General features: G+C 38.7%; 1 protein-coding gene across 1 annotated transcript in view; it reads left to right on the top strand.

Annotated features, from left to right (window-relative positions):
- LRIG2 (leucine rich repeats and immunoglobulin like domains 2) overlaps window positions 1–19,488 on the top strand; it is a 43,563-nt gene that overhangs the window by 5,597 nt on the left and 18,478 nt on the right. Inside the window, exons 2-8 of the mRNA XM_083444270.1 lie at window positions 13,331–13,396; window positions 14,243–14,317; window positions 14,935–15,069; window positions 16,411–16,554; window positions 17,253–17,396; window positions 18,215–18,358; window positions 18,575–18,718. Coding sequence (XP_083300396.1) covers window positions 13,331–13,396; window positions 14,243–14,317; window positions 14,935–15,069; window positions 16,411–16,554; window positions 17,253–17,396; window positions 18,215–18,358; window positions 18,575–18,718 — 852 coding nt within the window. The remainder of the gene's footprint in view (window positions 1–13,330; window positions 13,397–14,242; window positions 14,318–14,934; window positions 15,070–16,410; window positions 16,555–17,252; window positions 17,397–18,214; window positions 18,359–18,574; window positions 18,719–19,488) is intronic.

The following is a 19,488-nucleotide window of genomic DNA, read 5'->3' as shown; positions in this document are numbered from 1 at the left end:
CAATGGAATTCAAGAGGCGTCCAACATCAGAAAAAAGGCAAGTGCAGAAGATGCAACCAGTCTTTAAAATCAGATCACAAAAGTATCCTGAAAAACTCAGCATGTCAAATGCCTGTTGGACTAATACTAAAACGTCTTAAAGTGGCAAAAAGCAAGGAGAGAGAAGGCCAAACTGGCACCCAAGATAGGGAGTTTCACAATCTAGGCTCACTTCTGTGATCTAATCAGCTGTGCCTTGTTCACAATCAAAACATGAAGAAGAGCTTCCCTAATGGATCTTAGGGTGGAGGCAAGTTGATACGGGAGGAGACAAACCCTCAGGGATCTTGAGCACATGCTGTTTATGAGTTCAATGATAATCACCAACAGTTTGAATTGTGAATAGGCAACTAGTGCAGCTGTTGTAAAACAGGTATAATATGCTCATGTAGACAAACATCAACTAGTTTTGTTGCTGATACATTCTGGATCAACTGATGTTTCTGTAGGCTCCTCAAAGGAAGTCCCACATAGAGTGCATTGCAAAAATTAAGTCTAGTTGCAGTTGGTGCACCACCCTAAGCCCGGCAAAAGTGATAGATCCATTCACAATCTGTCAAACTGCTAGTTAAATAAAACCTCCAGGTTCAGAGGCATTATATAATTTACAGTATTCAGTGCTGGTGACAAACTATGGAAGAGCATTTTGCTTTTGTGCCCTGGCCATTCCCTGAAATGTATTGCTGGTCTGGATAGGCCTTTGATCTTGCTCATTGGGGCTGCTGTTCTCTTTCCAAAGTATGTAAGGATATGTTACTTTTTTCCTAACCTTTTTTTGGTCTGACTTGCTATATATAAGATTTCATCTTGCGTTATTTCACTCACCATGTTGAAGGCACACCATCAGTTCATCCATTCTTTTCCTCCTTGCCTCTCTGTCTTTTAAATAAACATATTTTTTTCCATTCAAAATCTCCACTTGAACTTCCAATCCATGCATTTTAACATGGTGTCCATGTGGAGAATGGATGATGGTATTGTCTTATGGATTGACTGCTTTAACTGTGACTGGTTTAACTGTGATCTGTATATAGCCCAGGTGTCTTTCTGGGAAAGGATTCTTCATTAACAAACAATGTCTGAGCATCATATTCCCCACCCCCAAAAAAGCATTTGCAGAGAGTGTCAAGTACTCAATTAAAGCCCATAAATTAGAAGATGTACACTATGATGAGCTATACACACCTGTCATGTATGATCTAGTTGAGATTCCTGCATTGCAGGGGGTTGGACTAGATGACCCTCAGGGTCCCTTCCAACTCTACAAGTCTATGATTCTGTGTATTTGCTAGCTCTCTGGATTGTAGGTGTAGTGGTCATTGGATTAATGCAAAGCACTCAAATCCTGAGTCTTGTACAGAAGTTTAGTTGCTTTGAGTTTTCTTATAACAAAAAGTATGGGTGGTTTTTTGTGCTAGTGCAGTGTGCTTTCCTGTCTCTCCTCCCCTTGTGTGTGCCTTCAGATCTGCTCTGGAGGGTTGGGGACAGAATCAGGAGATGCGGGGGAGGAAAGTGGGGATCATTCAGTTGCTCCATAAGGTGTCCTTGTGGTGATGAAGTGTTATTAGGAACATAGGAAGCACCCATATACCAAATCAAACCATAGCTCAGTATTGTTTATGCTGACAGGCAACAGTTCTCCAGGGTTTCAGGCAGAGTATCTCTCATCCCTACCTGGAGAGACTAGGGACTGCGCCTAGGATCTTCTGCATGCCCTTAGAGCCACCTTGAAATAAAATAAATGTTGAACGTCTTTGAGCACAATGATACGTACTTCAAAGTAAACATGTAAGATTTGGAATGCATATGTGTTAATTTCCTCAAATTCACTAAATTGAAGGGGTGGAGATGAGCAAGAACTCACAACCTATAAGTGGTTTGGGATTAAATCAGTTCACACCTTGAAAATAAATAGTTCTTGTATTATAGCCAAGTATTTATCTTAATTAAATTTTAAATGTTCTTAATGCCAGTCCTAGCCAAGACAGTTTATGATTTTACAATTACTTAAATCTGAAACAAAGGAAGTTCTCTTCTGTGTCCCCTCCCAATCCCCCCCCCTTTAACTCAGTATTTGGTTTCCAACAAAAAGAAGGGGGAGGAGGAGCTACAACACACTTTCCCCCTTTCTTGCTTGTTACATTATTAAAAATTTAGCTTAAGGCTGCTGAGCCATCTAACTCCGTATTGTCGAGTCTGGTGACAGCTCCCCAGGGTCTCAAACAGGGTCTTTCTCACCTCTGGAGATGCCAGGAATTGAACCAAGGACCTTCTGCAAAGTGTGTGCCCTGTCACTGAGCAACAGCATTTCCCCATTACTATAACGTGCAGTGAATGAAACAAAACAATGATCTATCTCTTTTAAAACTATAAAGTCTGTAATTTAAAAAGTACTTGTTTTGGCAAGTGTATCGTAGCCATTCTTAAGAACATATGAAGAGCCTGCTGGATCAGGCCAGTGGCCCATCTCGTCCAGCATCCTGTTCTCTCTATTAGCCATTGACTGCCTTTACACTCATGAATTTGTTTAATTCTCTTTCAAAGTTGGTGGCCATCACTGTGCACTGTGTGAAGAGTTATTTTGTCAGTCCTGACTTCTCCAATGTTCAGCTTCATTGGATGTTCATGAGTTTATCATTATGGGAGAGGGAGAAAAGCTTTTCCTCTATCAACTTTCTCCATGCCATGCATAATTTTCTGCACTTCTATCACTTCTCCTCTTACTCACCTTTTATCTAAACTAAAAGGCTACAAATTTGACATCCTTTCCTCATAGGGGAGTTTCTCCATTCCCTTGACCATCCAACTCCACTCTTTGCAATCCCTTTTTGTTTTAACAACTGAACAACTTAGTATCATTAGCATCTTGGCCATCTCTCTGCTCACCTCTTAACCCCAGATGGTTTATGAACAAGTTAAAAAGCACAGGTCCCAGTATTGATCCTTAAGGGATTCCACTGTCTACCTCCCTCCATCAGGAACGTTGTCCATTTATTCCTGCTCTTTGCTTCCTGTTGAATAGGAAACTACTTATTGGGGAATAGGAACTACTTATTTATTATTTCATGATTGCCAAAGAATTGTTGCTTTTGAATTCTGGTGCTGGAGGAGACTCTTGAGAGTCCCATGGACTGCAAGAAGATGAAAGCTATCCATTCTGAAGGAAATCAGCCCTGAGTGCTCACTGGAAGGACAGATCATGAAGCTGAGGCGCCAATACTTTGGCCACCTCATGAGAAGAGAAGACTCCCTGGAAAAGACCCTGATGTTGGGAAAGATTGAGGGCACAAGGAGAAGGGGATGACAGAGGACGAGATGGATGGACAGTGTTCTTGAAGCTATGAACATGAGTTTGACCAAACTGCGGGAGGCAGTGGAAGACAGGAGTGCCTGGTGTGCTCTGGTCCATGGGGTCACGAAGAATTGGACACAACTAAACGACTAAACAACAACAACAAACTTACTTGGGGGTCTGTTGAAAGCTTTTTCCACATACATAATATCAAGTAGATCACTTCTTCCGATTATGCTTGTTGATACTGTAAAAGAACTCTTAATAGGTTAGTGAGACAGGGCTTACCCTTGTGGAAGCCATGCTGGCTGTGCTTCAGCAAGGCTTATTCTTCTGTATATTTGGTGATTTTGTCTTTAACAGTGCATTTTGTCAGACGTTAAGCTATGTGGCCTGTGATTTGCAGGAAAGGCCCTCCCCCCACCTGATTCCTTTTTTAAAAAATGGTGTTACATTGGCTGTTTCCAGTCCCTGGGTATGGAGGCTGAACTGCGGAAGGGTTGTTTTCCATGTGGCGTATTGGATCATGTGAAAACCTTGCTTTCATTCTAAAGCGGTACAAATAGGTCAGAGTTACATTTTGGTTCATTAACACTTTATGATAATTCAGAAAATAAGTGTAGTTCCTGATGGAATTCAAGTGAAACAGTAGGCTTTATTAAACGAGATACTCCTGCTTTAACTCTACAAAGCAGACTGGGTAGACCAGTCCCAGTACTGAAATCATCTTATTTGTGTTGTAACTGCCTATCAACACAATCATCAGTATACAATTGTGGTATATTCACAAACAGTTCTCTGACACTGACATGGGTTTCTATCATCATTCATTTCTAAGAAGCTGAAAAACTATTTTGCATCAACTACTAGACATTTGATCATTCAGAACCATCCGCACTGCCAAAATGTGAGAATGTTCATGTTAATTGTAACTTTAAAAGTTAATCCTTTTTTCCCTCACTCAAAACATGCTAGCTAGGAAATGCTCTGCCTGTGGTACCTATGAAGTTGAGCTTAATATTACTTAAGTGCACTAATAATGTTCCACCATTTAGGAATTTATTACATTTAACAAGCCTTTCAAGTCTCTTCCAGGTTACATGTAAGCCTTTGCCAAGAAAAATGGTTTCCTCATCAAGAATAAGTGAGGTGTTTCGTTAGGAAAACAAAAGAAAATCTTTCCTTGACATTTGTAATGAGAGCAGATTTTTAGCTTTTCCCAAAAAAAAACCTTATGTCCAAGCAGGCAAAGGATTGTGTATACAGAACAGCTTAGCAGCAAATACAGTGAGAAGGTGGGGTTCTCATGTTATGCAATCTTCGAAGTGCTGTAAATAACAGCATGGGTACATTCATTGTGATTGTGGAGTATTTTGACAAATAGCAAGTTAATAGTGTGTAAAATTATTACTTTTCACTTGAACTGTCTATAATAGGTTTTCAAAGACAAAAATCAGTTGCCAGATGTCACACTTTATTGTGATGTAGGGCACGAGGGCTTTCTTTGCCCTTGGCACATCTGCCCATTAGTTCATAACTTGCAGAACAGAACCTCAGGGGATTTTGTTGGCAGTTTCTGTTGGCATAGTGGTGAAAGATACCATAGGCTGTTTTTCTAGGGCTGAATTATGAATCATTCATGGCAAAGGAAAATAGCAAGTTGGATACTCCCATGGGGGTAGCTTTGTGCTAATAGCTGATGCAGTCAAACAGGCTCTGTGGTGGGGTATTCAATATAATCAAAGTGATTACTATTTTCTCTTCCATTTCTAACCAGTCTGTCACCCTTTAGAGTGTTGCTTACGAGTGCCAAGTGAAGCCTTGCAGTGTCAAAATAAAAATGTGCTCAGTGTAGAACAAATGTCTAGAAATGTTTAACATAGCAAACCTCTAAAACTTCATAGGAATAATAATTTTAAAAATATTAATGGTAATTGAGTGGTGCTAGATGCATGGCTGGCAAACTGAGGAGTTTTCCATAAAGCTTACATGGCTAGCTGCATTTCTGCAGTCATACACAGATTCCTAGGTGGATGAAAATGATACCACTCCAAGTTCCAAGGTTGCCACTCATCTCTTTCACAAGCCCAAGAAAGCACAGCTAGCCAAAGGAAGAATTTTATGCAAGCATCTTCTGATATGGGCATGATAATGAATGCTGTGTAGCAGACTTTCTCAACCTGTACATAGTGCAAACTGCTGCTTAATAATATTATCTGAAAGTTCTACCCTATTTGCAGTTAACTAATAACTATAGCAACTGCTCACTTGGAGCAGTATTATTAGAAAGTCATTTCTGTTGACTGTGGAAATGATGATCTAATACCATACATCAAGCAGGATACTTTGCTGACACTGACTTAATGTTAGAGACCTATGGTGTCAGTTTGACCTTCTTGAAAGAGGAGACTTTTGACATCAGGCAGCTGTACCATTAATCTGGGTCTAGAAGCCGCAGACAGAAGGAAATTGGCAATGCAGTTTGAATTTCTGTGCAGCTAAGACAATCCTTGATCCCTTTTTGCCCTGGTATAGGTTGTGGTTTTTGGATGGGCCCTGATTAAGCATGAAAGGTTGCTAAAACCTTTTTCTTTTTACCATAAGTGATGATGGTGGGACAAAGATATGATTAGCTTCTGTGAGGGTGCCTCAAGTCCACTGGAGTCTGTTCTAGGTCTTAATGTTGCGAAGCTGTATCTGTAAAGTCACTGTGAGTATTTGTGTGAGTCTCTTATTTGCTGCTTCCCTCTGAAACATCTGCATTTTTACTAACATCACTTCTGGCACCAAGGAGCTGATGTTCTTCCCTCATTCATTGCCTCAGGGACCCATTCTAGTGTGAACAAGTCCCTAGTCAGCAATGCTCTTTTTTCCTACTGTGAAGCATGAGCCTGAAGGAAGGTACAGTTTCTCTGGCAATTTCATACTGTGGAAGAAATACAAAAATAAAGGCCCCACTTGCAGTTTACAAATATAGCACAGTTACAGATTGCAGCACAGTTTTGTAGATGTCTTTGCCAAAGTCTGTAATAGCACCATTAATATGTAATTGGTGTTCTAAGTGTTCCAAGCTAATATTTGAAGAGTAATGGGGGTTTTAAAAAACAAAACAAAAACCCTGCTGCCCTTGTTTTGATTGCTGAGGAAGGAAAGATCATCCACACTTCTCTGCTACTTTGTAAAATTCAGACCTAACTGCTTCAAAAACGTGCTGTGATTCTTCATACCTTCCCTGAATTATTTACAGCTTCATGGTACCGAACAGCTACATTAACAGCACCTCTGACTACATGATACTGGTATTTTAATAATTCATTGCTTACTACAGCTGAATCCCTGTAGACTAGAATATGTAGATGCTTGGTTTATAACAGCAGTAAAAACCGCTTTCCCTGCTGAGACCAGCATTAGTGTATTTTTCCTGTTGATAGTCTCATAGTATGTATAGTATTGAAAAACTGAAGAGAAGACAGTTTTAACGGGCTTTATCCATAAAATTTCATGCTAGTATCCTATCTTCTTCTTCCCCCCTCCAGCCTCTTGTTTATTTCAGGAGTCCCTCCTGAACAATGTTTGATAGGAGGGTATTGGATGATTCTCATCCCAGCAGCAACCCATCCCATATTGTCCATGAGAGCCCTCTATTCTCTACCTCCTACAGAGGCTTTTTAGAAGACAAATGAGAGAACGGGAAAGTTTACTGATGTAAATTTCCTTATGTTTACTTATCACATTTTTCGTCCTATAGGGCGCACTGGCCCTTGGGCGCACCTCGTTTTTTGGGGGGGAAATGAATAAAAAAAATTATCCCCCCTCCAGCCCCAAGCCTTGCGCACACCTCCGGAGGGCTCCCTGTGCTTCAGGCTGCCGCCCCAAGCCTCGCGCGCCCGGCGGGAGGAAATTGGATTTTTAAAATAAAATGTTTTTGGAGGAAAAAACTTTATAAAGATAGTTTTCTATTTAAGTTACATTATAGTCCAAAGGCTATTCATCAGGAAATAAGGATTAGTTTTAAGTTTTTAGTGTGTGCTAAAACTCAGTCTCTTAAAAAAAATATTGTTTAATCACATCAGTTAACAAGCATGGATACATATGCTATAATGTTATTGTTTAAGTTAAATAAATTGTTTAAATTGTTAATAAGGAAATGATTATTTTTCTCCTTCCAATAAAGTACAGCAGAAAAGTTGTCCAAATATAAACAGTTAACCTATTAAACCTCACAATAATTTCATAATTATCTGTCTATGTATTTCTAATAGTAGAACCAAATCAGTAATTTTTGATTCAACTATAAAAACTTCTCTTAAAATTTATTATTCCAAAAATGAAACCTTTCTGTGGTTGTAAATATTAAGATGATACCAGGAAGAATAAGTCTTTCTGTAAAAAAATGATTTAAATCAAGTCTTACTGACTAGTGATTAAAATCGTGATTAAAATTGATTGGATTTAAATCAAATCCACCCTGGTGTAAAGTACTTTAATGACTTAAAAAACCTGACACGAGCAATTTTCCATTTCCATTATACAGTAACAAAAATTGTTTCACTTCTGCGGTTTGTTTTCTATACAGTTAAACTTTGTGACAGGGGAAGGCTTTCTCTTTAGAGATTTCTTAATTGCCTTTTGTTTGTTTGTTTTGCAACTCTCCATGAAATCCCTGTTGTAGACAGGTGTAACTAGATTTTATTAAGGCAGCTGTCCCTCCTATACAGGTTTAAGTTATACTTATTTTAGCAAAGATATATCTGCTTGATCTTGTAGTCAGCCCTTCAAAGTCCACCAGCTAATGTCCTTGCCAAAGCAAAAACAGAAACCTACAAGATAAACAAACCAGCCGTGTAGCAATGAATTTGACTTATTTGCCAGATTCGTGTCATAAAATTATAACTGGTTGTGACCTAATGACAAAATAGATTGCTTGATTAAGGACACTAGAACAGCCTGCTGGATCAGAAAAATGGCCCAACTGGCATCCTAGTGTCAGAGTGGCCAACCGGATGCCCCAAAGTAACAACTCTCTCCTCACTTGCGATTCCCAGCACCTGGCATTCAGAAGCACTCTGCCTCTAACAGTAGAGGTGGAATAGATTCAGGTAGGTAGCCGTGTTGGTCTGACACAGTCGAAGCAATTACAAAAATTGTCCAGTAGCACCTTAGAGACCAACTAAGTTTGTTCTGGGTATAAGCTTTCCTGTGGATGCACACTTCTTCAGATACCTTCTTCAGATACCCAGTAGAGGTAGAACAGTTAAGCAGCAAAACTCGAGTCAGCTTTTTGTTTCCATTTAAGGTTATTATGAATTTCTTACTTGCCTTAGCATGACTTTTGTATGCTCTGACATGTTTGGAAAGGGGAGGGGGAAATCATCTGCTTGAATATGATGATCACTTTGTTCCTAACCAGTTATTGATTGCTTCATAGAACAAAGTGCAGTTATTTTTGCCTAATATGCATGTTGTTTTTGCAACACAAGCAGCAGAGCTGCCTTTGGAAAACCTGTTTGTTGTTACTGTTTAAAACATTACTAGCTAAATATTGCAACGTCATGATGGTGTGGCAGGTTACTGGATTACAGTAGGATTCAAAATATGAAGCTGGTCATTGCAAGATTTGGTAGAAAGAATAACAGGGCAAGTTATTTTGAGGAAATGTTCCACATATTTCATTACTAACCTGACAGTGGTGTGTGAATTGGCTCCTAATTGTCCACTGAGTTGCTTTGTAGTAAAGGTATGTATCAGACTAACTAAGCCATATTTAAGAGTAGTGAGAACTTATGACTCATGACTAACTTAAGTCCATTATTTCAATTGGTATACTCTAAGTATGACATAATCTGACATAACTCAAAGGTTGAAAGTTCAAAGCAGCAAATGTGTATCCTCTTGAGTCTGCTCAAACCAGATTTTTTATTTTTTAATGAGAATTTATTTTTGATCTTCTGTCTCCTGTTTTGGTGTAGCACTTCCATTATAGCAATAATAATAGTGCATCTTAAAAAGAGGTGCTATAAAATGTAAATAGCAGGTGCTGTTATCAGCTAGCACTGGGGACAAAGCTTTTAGAAAAATCAGGGGAGCAATAGCTACTACTTCATCGATAGATAGGTATGGCTGACTAGCTGGGCTGGAACTTTCTGTTTTAATGGAGATATTGTTCAAACATGCCAGCATCCGTCAACAGTTCGCTCATTCTGACAAGATAAACTGCTTGCCATCTTTGTTATCTGGACTGTTTCATAAACTTGCTCTAGGTGCCAACCCTGCTCTCTCACATACTGTGCTTGAGCTGTCAGCACAAGCAACCTGGGTCTCATCTCCTTTCTGGAAGAGAGCCAAAACGCATTAACAAGGTAAAAATAGAAGTCTGCTTTGATTATTGTATGTTTGTAGTTGTTTTAGGAGCGCCAGTTTTAGGCCCAAGGTCTTCCTCTTAAGAATCAGCAGGGAAATTGTTCTTGCAATAAGAAACAGCAACTTAGTCCCCCTCTGAAAGTTCAGGTTAGAACCTTCCATAAAATGCATACAATCATGCTGATGTTGACAGAATAAGTTTCTTTTTCATTCACCTTTCAGAGCATTATTATTAATTTCAGTTCTATACTGTTTTATATTTTAAAGAAAAAAATCTCAAGAATGGTTTGCAACACATTAAAACATCAAATAAAACAATCCAGAACAAAACATTAATGAAGAAAGTAAAATATAAAATTACATTTAGAGCAACAAATTGGCAGGAAACGAAAATATTATCTTAAACAGCAAAGTTAACAAAAAAAACTTAAAACATTTCAAAAGAAAACATTACTTAAAGGAAGCCAGTTAGAAAATGCACATTTAAAACAACATAATTAACGAGAGAATAAAATATTATCATAACCATTGAGCATATCTGCTGCTGTTACTGCTAAACCTGCCATGGCAGGTGACAGCTGAGGCTCAATGACTTGCGTCTGCACCAGAATGGTTTCTGTCCTCTTCAGCAGTCTCAGCTTTTGTAGCTGGAGTCAGTCAGGGTCTTGCCCTCCTAGGCCAGGTAGGAAAAGGCCTGCAAGGCAGGGAGCAGGTCTCCCAGGACTCACAGCCAATAGGTTTCCCAAATATATTATCACGGGGATAGTTAACATGGTGTCTACCACACATTTACTGGACTACAATTCCCATCGTCCCTGGCCATTGGCCATTCTAGCAGGGGCACCACCTTGGCTACATATGTATTTACCATAATATTCCATGTTACAGTTCTGTCTTGTGAATATTGTAAACTCCAGGCAAATCTTGTAAATGTTCAAAAACTTACATACATCTACCTAATCATGACTCTAAGCATTTATAACGTAAGGTGAATAAAATATGAAACAATTTTTTGACAGTTAAAAATTCATCTTGGCGTGGTTGGCATTCATGTGTAACTGTAAACATTCACCAGATTTTTAGACATTTGCTGTAACACTCAAATAATATTGGCTACATAAGATTTAGTAGAAGGGTGTGCACGTTTTCTGAAAGCTTTCAGTTAGGTTATAAGCCTTGCTATAATGAAGTCGCCGTTTCAGCGTTGAATATTTTGATTGGATATGTATGGTTCCCCACCTGTCAACTCTGGTATTGTTTGAATGTTTAAGTTCCTCTTGATTTCTTACAGATGATTCCTTGCATAAAGCTTTACCTACCTCAAAATAGTTTGCCAGAGTGGTGGTGGAATATATATAGAAAGGAGAATTCCCTGGATTCTAAGATCCAGTTTGGGGGCAAGTGTGTTTTGGTGAAAGAACCCCAGCAGAGATTTAAAATCATAAAATACGCAGCAAGATAAAGTGTGGAAATAGAGGCTGTTTGACCTTTAAAACATGCTCTTCCAAGTTCCTTCCAAAGTTTCCCACTTCCCCTAGCACAGAAAAACACCACACGTTTGGTAAATTCATGTGTTACTTAGACTTAAGCATGTTTGTATGAGGCTAGTAATCCTACAAAAATTATGTCTCATAGGAAAAGTGCATGTCAGAAGTAACTTATATATCTGATATAATCTTTTGACATGTGGTGTGATATAAAACAAATGGCCAGCCATATGAAGTATCAGAGTACAGGCCCACAACTTTATAGTGTAAGGAACTGCATGTTTGAAGTGACTCTGGTATTGGGTTATTTTAAGTTATATTTTGTTAATTAAATAAATTAACAAGTGTGCCTTCAACAGTTTCTGCCCACAAATATTTAAATAATCAGTTGAGACTATTGTTCACAGTAAGTAACTTGAAAATGTAGCTTACTACTTTTGATACACAGAATCAGTCAGTTTGTCAATTCCTGCTATTTCCTGAACTTTGATTAGTCACTTTCTATTGTTGAGCCCATTCACCTCTTGTTCAAGCAATACATTCTGGAGTAATATCATAATTATAAGTCGTATTTCTGATTTATCTCAGGTTCTTCTTTAATCAGGTCTTTGACAGATTGATATTCTACAGCCTTTTAGATGTGTTTGTGGGAGGGGTTATTATTTTGTTGTTTTTGTTTTAACTATTTATTTGTGCCTTTGCATTGTATTTTTATCTTGTGAACTGCCCTGTGATCTTCTAATGACAGCTCCATCAAATGTGTTTCTCTACTTAAAAATTTCAACCTGTGTTCATTTCAGTTATACTGTAATAGTATTTTATTTTATTGCTTCTTTCATGGAAGCTGATATTGAAAAACATGAGAGATTATATCCCTATAGTCAAATCTGAAATATTTTGTTGTAAATCCTGATTCTACTGTAAGTCGGGTGACTTATTTTGCAAGTCAGGTGACTTATTTTTTAAAACATTGTATATAATTGAGACTATATTCTTTACATTCCTCCCACACTTATGTCTTGCAGTATGTTAAAAGGTCTTAGTTAACTCAGAATTTCCAGTATGTTGACTGTTTAATAGTATTTAATATTAATAATATAATATTACTAATTTAAACCTTTTCTGAGTAATACATATGTTACCTTGCCAAATCTTGAAAAATTAGATTTTTCTCAATAGGTTTGTTTAATTATCCCCCCAAGCAAAAGTTGATATATTTTGGCTTATTTGCTTTTATCTCAACACTTTAGCACTTGATTTGGAGCTGGCATTTGTCTCAAATACATTTTACATTTAATTTCTTCAGTCCATTTTAAAGCTGACATAGGGAGTGCAATAGATGCTTGTTCAAACTAATAGCAAACATTGGTTTTCTATTCAGTAATTGGTAATTTATTCAGGTGGCACCTGTCCAATTGGGATATCACAAGCAATCTGGGTTCGTTTCTAAAACATCTAGAACATCTAAAACATACTAGGGGAAAACCATGTTCTAGCTAAGCAGTCTATTCAGTCAGTTGTATAAAAGAACCAAGGGTGCCATGATCCATGTTATCAGTGTAGATTAGTTTGCCCAATTTGATACCTTTTAACCAAACTTTTAGTCAGAATATTTAAAGCACATTTTACCCCCTGTCCCCCTTTTAGTGAGCTTTTCCAGTGTATTAGGACTTTGCACTACTAGTTTGAAGTACAGATTGGCATGTGGTAGTTGCTCAGGACTAGATAACTTAGATGAATTTTTGAATGAATGAATTAAAAGCTGCAGATGTGAGACTAGAATATTCTCTGTCTCTTAGATGTAACATAAGATTGTATGTAATCAATTTGCAAATACAGTGGTATCTCGGGTTACAGATGCTTCAGGTTACAGACGCTTCAGGTTACAGACTCCGCTAACCCAGAAATAGTACCTCAGGTTAAGAACTTTGCTTCAGGATGAGAACAGAAATCGTGCGGTGGCGGGAGGCCCCATTAGCTAAAGTGGTACCTCAGGTTAAGAACAGTTTCAGGTTAAGAATGGACCTCCCGAACGAATTAAGTTCTTAACCCGAGGTACCACTGTACCTCTAGCATCATTGAAGTTTTATAAATTTAGTTTTATACTATCTGAACTATTTATAATCTTGCAATTTTCTTTTTCCATCCTCAGAGATTTGAGTCATTTATTATCTTCTAACTGGAGCATTGATTCATCGGGTCAAACACTACAAGAAGTGTAAGTTCTTCTAGCTATATTGCAATATGCCATGGGTTTGTTTTGGTGGTAGGCATAGTAATGTAATTTCCGTCAGCAAACAGCTGAGAGGCTGTAATATTTCAGGGGGACAGAACAGACAGAGGTTTAGGAAAAGAGAAATAGAAAAAATGAGCTAAGCAGAAAGGGATGGCCAGCCTGGTGCCCTCAGTTGTTGCTAGACTCCCAACTCCCATCAGCCCCAGCCAGTAGATCCAGTGGTCAGTGCCGATGAGAGTTGTAGTCCTGACAATATCTTGAGGGCACCAGTTGCCTGTCTTTTTGACAGTAGGGTTGGCTCAGGGAACAGCCCAGAGGAAGGGTCCCAGGAAGGGGAGATGATTAGAAGATGTAAATGTGGCAGGAACTATAGAAGGTTGTCATTTGAATACTGATATTAATCAACTACAGTTAGTTGGGAGTGTGCGCTTTTTGTTGCACTTCCGTTGCTTAATTTCTGATTATTAAGATAGAAATAGTAGTGCTGTGTTGTTGGGAAATCTTTACTTTTCATTGATAAGGTGTATCAGGGCCAATTTTATAGTACTACTACTAATCTTGCTAGCTGAATTCTTCGCCCAGCCATGATGATTGAAATTCTTGGTTTTACTAATTTAAGTAAAACAGTTATGTGCTCTGAATTGCTTAGCTTTCCAGACTTGTAATTATGTTCATAGTTGAGGAATATGCTAGCTTTGTGTTTTGCAGGTGTCAAACCAGCATGAAAGGGTTGTGATGATATTTAAATACATACAGTGTTTAGGTTACCCTTTGTCTTTATTGACCACCTGTATATTCAGAGTGCCAGTAAAGGAATCTCTCTTTCAGAAAAATGAATTACAATGAGCTAACTGACATTCCGTACTTTGGTGAATTGACTTCTAATATCACACAACTCTCGCTGTAAGTAAATATTTATGGGTTTTTAAAATCTGCAGTTGAGCATGAGCAGTGCACAAACATGGACTGGTGGGAACATTGTTAAAGGAAATTGAAGCATGCACTTGAGTTTTTTAAATGTTTGATGTTTTGTTCATGTTTTTATATATACTGTAAGCTGCCCAGAGTGGCTGGGTATGGGCAGGGTATTATTATTATTATTATTATTATTATTATTATTATTCAGTGTAAATCTATGTTTGAAGTATTGTATGTCTTTACATTACGAAACACCAGTTAATAGCAGAATAGTGTCCATAATCTTTCTAACTTGCCCATCTGATTACTCTGACTTTTGTTACATTGTGCCCCTGGACAGTGGGCTGTTCAGTTAAGTTGTTCTGGAATCATAATTCCCAAAGAGAAATGTTCTATCCCTTGATGCTTTGCTGTAAACTCAACCTTACACTCATACTAAGAGAATGAGGTTCAGCTTTCAACTGGCTGTTTAAACCAAATTCCTACAAGCATCAAAATAACTTCTGTGTGTTGCATTAGAGACACATTGCATTAGCCTAAAATATTTTAAATTTTGCTGCTGAACTTCAGGAATGGTCTAGCACTTTTCTTTCTATTTTTAGAGTGCATAATACAATCTCAGAGATTGTCCCTGATCAGCTACAGCATTACATTTCCTTGGAGAACCTTGACCTCAGCTCTAACCTAATCTCTGAAATCAAAGCCTCTTCATTCCCACGGATGCAGCTGAAGTATCTGTAAGTAGGAGGAGGTTGCTAACCTGCTATGTTGAAAGCACATACTTGAACATCTGTATATCCATCTTCAACACCTTTCCCAAAGGATTCAAGAACTAGCATGGAATGCTGTGCAACGGAATTCTTTTATGTTTCATCTTCACATAACTTTTCAACAGCAGAATGATTTCTGAAACAAAGTTGTAAATCTGTTCTGATTACTAATGTGGTCAGGAAATGCTATAGTTTCATAATTCAAGGTCTTGTAACCGAATCCCTTTGGATTGCAGGAACATGCAGTTCTGTTTGCTGGAGGGGGCAAGGAGGATGAACATGATAAATGTTTATATAATTGTTCATTGGTGTGGATTACTCAACTGAAATTGATTTACACTTGATCAGGGTTTGCCAATGTTTTCTGATGAGTGGCTCATTTTGAATTTTGAGAGAGAGCACCAGTTACAAAATGGCTGCCATGGAGGCAGCATGGCATAACACAAAATGGCTGCTGTGTGGAGTGTGGCATGACACAAAAGTAGAGACGACCAACCTCAATAACTTCATTCTTACCCTGGGAAGTCAGCTATGTCCTGCTGGTGCTGATTATGGAGAACACACACAAACACAGATGCTATTTCTGTCTAATAACAACAGGGAACATTCCTCAGCACCAGGGAAAATATACAGCGTAGCCATACCACTCCAATTTCATGGAAATCACTTGTAAGGCGACTGCACATTTTGCTCCAAAACTACTTTATAGGAGGACTAGAGACTTACTTTTTTTTTTTTAATGAAAGCTGGTGCATCTGCTCAGGGGCACCACTGGAAGCTTTCATGGGTGGCATGACACCCACAGGTGCTGCTTTGGTGACCCCACACTAGATTCAAACAGACATAAAGAAGTGGAAATTAGTTCTCCCCAGGAGGCATTGATGGCCACCAATTTGAATGGCCTTAAAATAGTATTAGACACATTCATGGAGAAGAGTTGGAGGCAACAGTGTTCCCAGATACCAGTTGCTGGAAACCAAGGGAGGAGAGAGTGCTCATATGCTTATCTGCTCACTGGTTTCTTACAGGAATTAAGTTGGCTACTGTGATAACAGGATGCTAGAATAGATGGGCCCTTGGCCTGATCCAACTGGCTGCTCTTATATTCTTATGTACATAATTGTCCTTGATTAGCTCTTGACTGTAGCCACTCAGGATCAGTGAAATAACCTGCAATAAACTTTCTCCTTTTTGAAACTGGGCTTCCTTGAGGGAAGGAATAGCAGCTCCTTTGAAATTATTGTGTAGTTTGTCAGGCAAGATTCAATGATATAAAACTGTGTGTTCCTTTTGACTGTGCTTTAACAGGAATCTGAGCAACAACAGAATCACTACTCTGGAAGCAGGCTGTTTCGATAACTTAACCAGCTTCTTAATCGTTTTGAAACTAAACAGAAACAGAATAAGCACGATTCCACTGAAGACCTTCAGGTTGCCTCATGTACAGTTATTGTAAGTGATTATACCCTATGGGTTCTGAACCTTCATGCTGAATATGTCAAGCACTGTTAGCAACAGGACTTAGGGTGTGGGTGCTTCACTCACTGGACTGAAACAGGGTCAGGAGGAGTGCTAGGTCACCAATGGGGTCCACCTTGCAGGTGCAGGCGCATCTGCAGGGTTGCCACCGCTGCTGCCAATCAGAGTTGGCAGGATGGGGACAATTCATTCTTCCCCAACCTGCCAACTGGCTGGGAGGGCACTGCTACCACTCCACCCTACTCATTTGCTACTGCTAAGCGCTATCAAAAAGGTGTGAGATTAAATATATCTTTGCATTTTATGTGCACATTTTTTAAAGAATGAAAGTAGCCTCCAGTGGGATAATCATCACTGCAGGAGGTGGGGAGCAGTTCCTTCCGTGCTGTGGTCCGGATGTGTATTGCTCCTCCAAAACTGCAGAGAATTGGTAGAGAAATTCATATTGATAATCAGTGAATCCATGTTGCATGATTTTGCATCTAAGTTCTTGCTCACTTGCATTTGATTTTTTTGCAGTTGTGCTACTTCCCTTTTGAATGGCTAAATGACATCCGCATAGATCAGAATCTTAATAGTACTACTAGCGTTTTTGTGAGACAAGAAGCATAGAGCAAATAAAGATTATACTCTGATTTCAACCAACTAACATTTATAATACTATTATTTAGGGAACTTAAAAGAAACCGAATTAAAACAATCGAGAGCCTTACCTTCCAAGGCTTGGACTCCTTAAAATCATTAAAAATGCAGCGGAATGGAATTAACAAGCTAATGGATGGTGCCTTCTTTGGACTGGATAACATGGAAGAATTGTAAGTACACATTGTTATGGTTTCTTCATAAGAAGGCCTGGAGGATTGTACTTGATAATCAACAAACCTAGGACTGGATTTAACTAACCGGTCCTGCTAGCAGAAGCCCATGCAAGGACATCCACTCGCACAATGGGTCTCTTCCCCGCTCTCCTTCCTCCTCATTGTTTTAGGATGAATGGGTGGGAGAACTTCCAGAACTGGGAGGGCACAGAGAAGGAAGATCATTCCATCAGACAAGCCATCTCCTGAGCACTATGCTGAATTACTGGCATGTCTTCTGATTGAGTTGATTACTTCTCAGTTATGTTCCTTCATAGGACAAAACACATTATTACAATGTCTTCATAGTGTTAAAGTGGTCACCACTTTTTTAACTTTAGAAGAAGCAAAGAACGATAAGTGGATGCCTCTAGAGATTTGAACAGTCTCCCAGGGTTGAGTAGTTTGGAGCAAGCTGGCTAAGTGGATTTGGTAGAGAGTGTAATCATCACATTTAACAGTTTGTTCCCTATTGTGTAACTTCTAGGTTTCCATAGAATGGTGGCAGGTCATGTTATCCTAAATAATAGAATCGTAAATGGAACTGAGTTACTGAATTCATCAGCTGACCCTGTTCCTGCCTCACTTTCCCCATGTCTCTTGCTTCCTAGTTAACTATTTTATTTCACATTTTATTTCACTGCACCCTCTGATTTTTACTTGTGTGTTGAGGACTATTATGAAGCTTAGTATTTGTAAATCACTCTGCATGTGTCCCCAGTAAAGTGGTAGAAAAATATAGTGCTCACATATAACATTTGCTTTTGCTTCTACAGAGAACTGGAACAGAATAACCTGACAGACATAAACAAGGGTTGGCTGTATGGTTTGAAGGCATTACAGCAGCTCTATATCAGCCAGAATGCCATTAACAGGATCAGTCCTGATGCGTGGGAGTTCTGCCAAAGGCTTTCTGAACTGTAAGAACTATGATTTGATTCCTTGGGGCTTTTTTCTGATGTTAACTGGAATAAAATCAGTAACAAAAATGATCTTCCTTTAGTTCCTTTCTCAGGGAAAGTTGCTTAATTTCTCCAACAAAAAGGTCTCATTCTTCTTAAATAGTTTCGTGATGTCATTGCACTTCTACTTTTTTATCTTATTTAAATTTCTCTCTCCATTGTGTTACATTTCAGCGATCTATCTTACAACCAGCTGACCCGCCTAGATGAATCTGCTTTTGTTGGACTGAGTTTATTGGAGAGATTAAATCTGAGTGACAACAGAGTCAGTCATATCGCGGATGGTGTTTTTAAAGGACTTTCAAATCTACAGTCTTTGTAAGTGTGTAAAACAGACAAATAAAGTAGACATTTATTATGAAGAGTATAACTATTCACTGTGATAAGTAAAAACCCAATGAAAAGTAGCAGATTTTAAATGAAAAAATGAATGCAAATGTTGGTTCATTTAGCACACGCCTAAATAGTCACAGTCTTCAGAAAAGCTTATGTAAGCAGTTATATAGTCTCTTAATCTTAATACAAACTTTTAATGATCCAGTTAAAACTAATCTTTTAGACTTACAATAGCATGAAAAAGAGCAGCAGTTTAATTAGTGGATTTTGTTAGAATCTTAGGAGGTGTCAGGCAGCTGACCCACAGGCTTTTTGGTTCAGGGTCGCTGGCTCTTTAGACAATGGGGTGAAAATGTTTAACAGGGCTCCAAGCATTCATGCCTAACCAGGCATGAACAGCAAACTCAGCTGGCCCACACAATAAGGGCCTGCTTTGAGTTTCTTAAGTTCTTCAAAAGAACTTGCCATGCTTCAAAGTGGGATGGAAATGTGGGAATTTTAACAGCCAGGAAAATTCTCATAAAATTGAATATATTCAATTTTTATTACTTTACCACTTCAAGGACCTAGTTCCAGGCTGAAAAGTGGGCTATAGAAGATTTGTTATGCAGTACAGTCATACCTCGGGATGAATACGCTTCAGGTTGAGCATTTTCGGGTTGCGCTCTGCGGAAACCTGGAAGTAACGGAACGCGTTGCTTCTCAGTTTCACCACTTGCACATGCGCAGACGCTCAAAATGACGTCACGCGC

The sequence above is a fragment of the Podarcis tiliguerta genome, assembly GCF_965153285.1.
Source record: "Podarcis tiliguerta genome assembly, chromosome: 6".
Lineage (NCBI taxonomy): Eukaryota > Metazoa > Chordata > Lepidosauria > Squamata > Lacertidae > Podarcis > Podarcis tiliguerta.
Note: the sequence above shows the minus strand (reverse complement) of the source record. Positions and strands in the feature narration are given on the sequence as shown.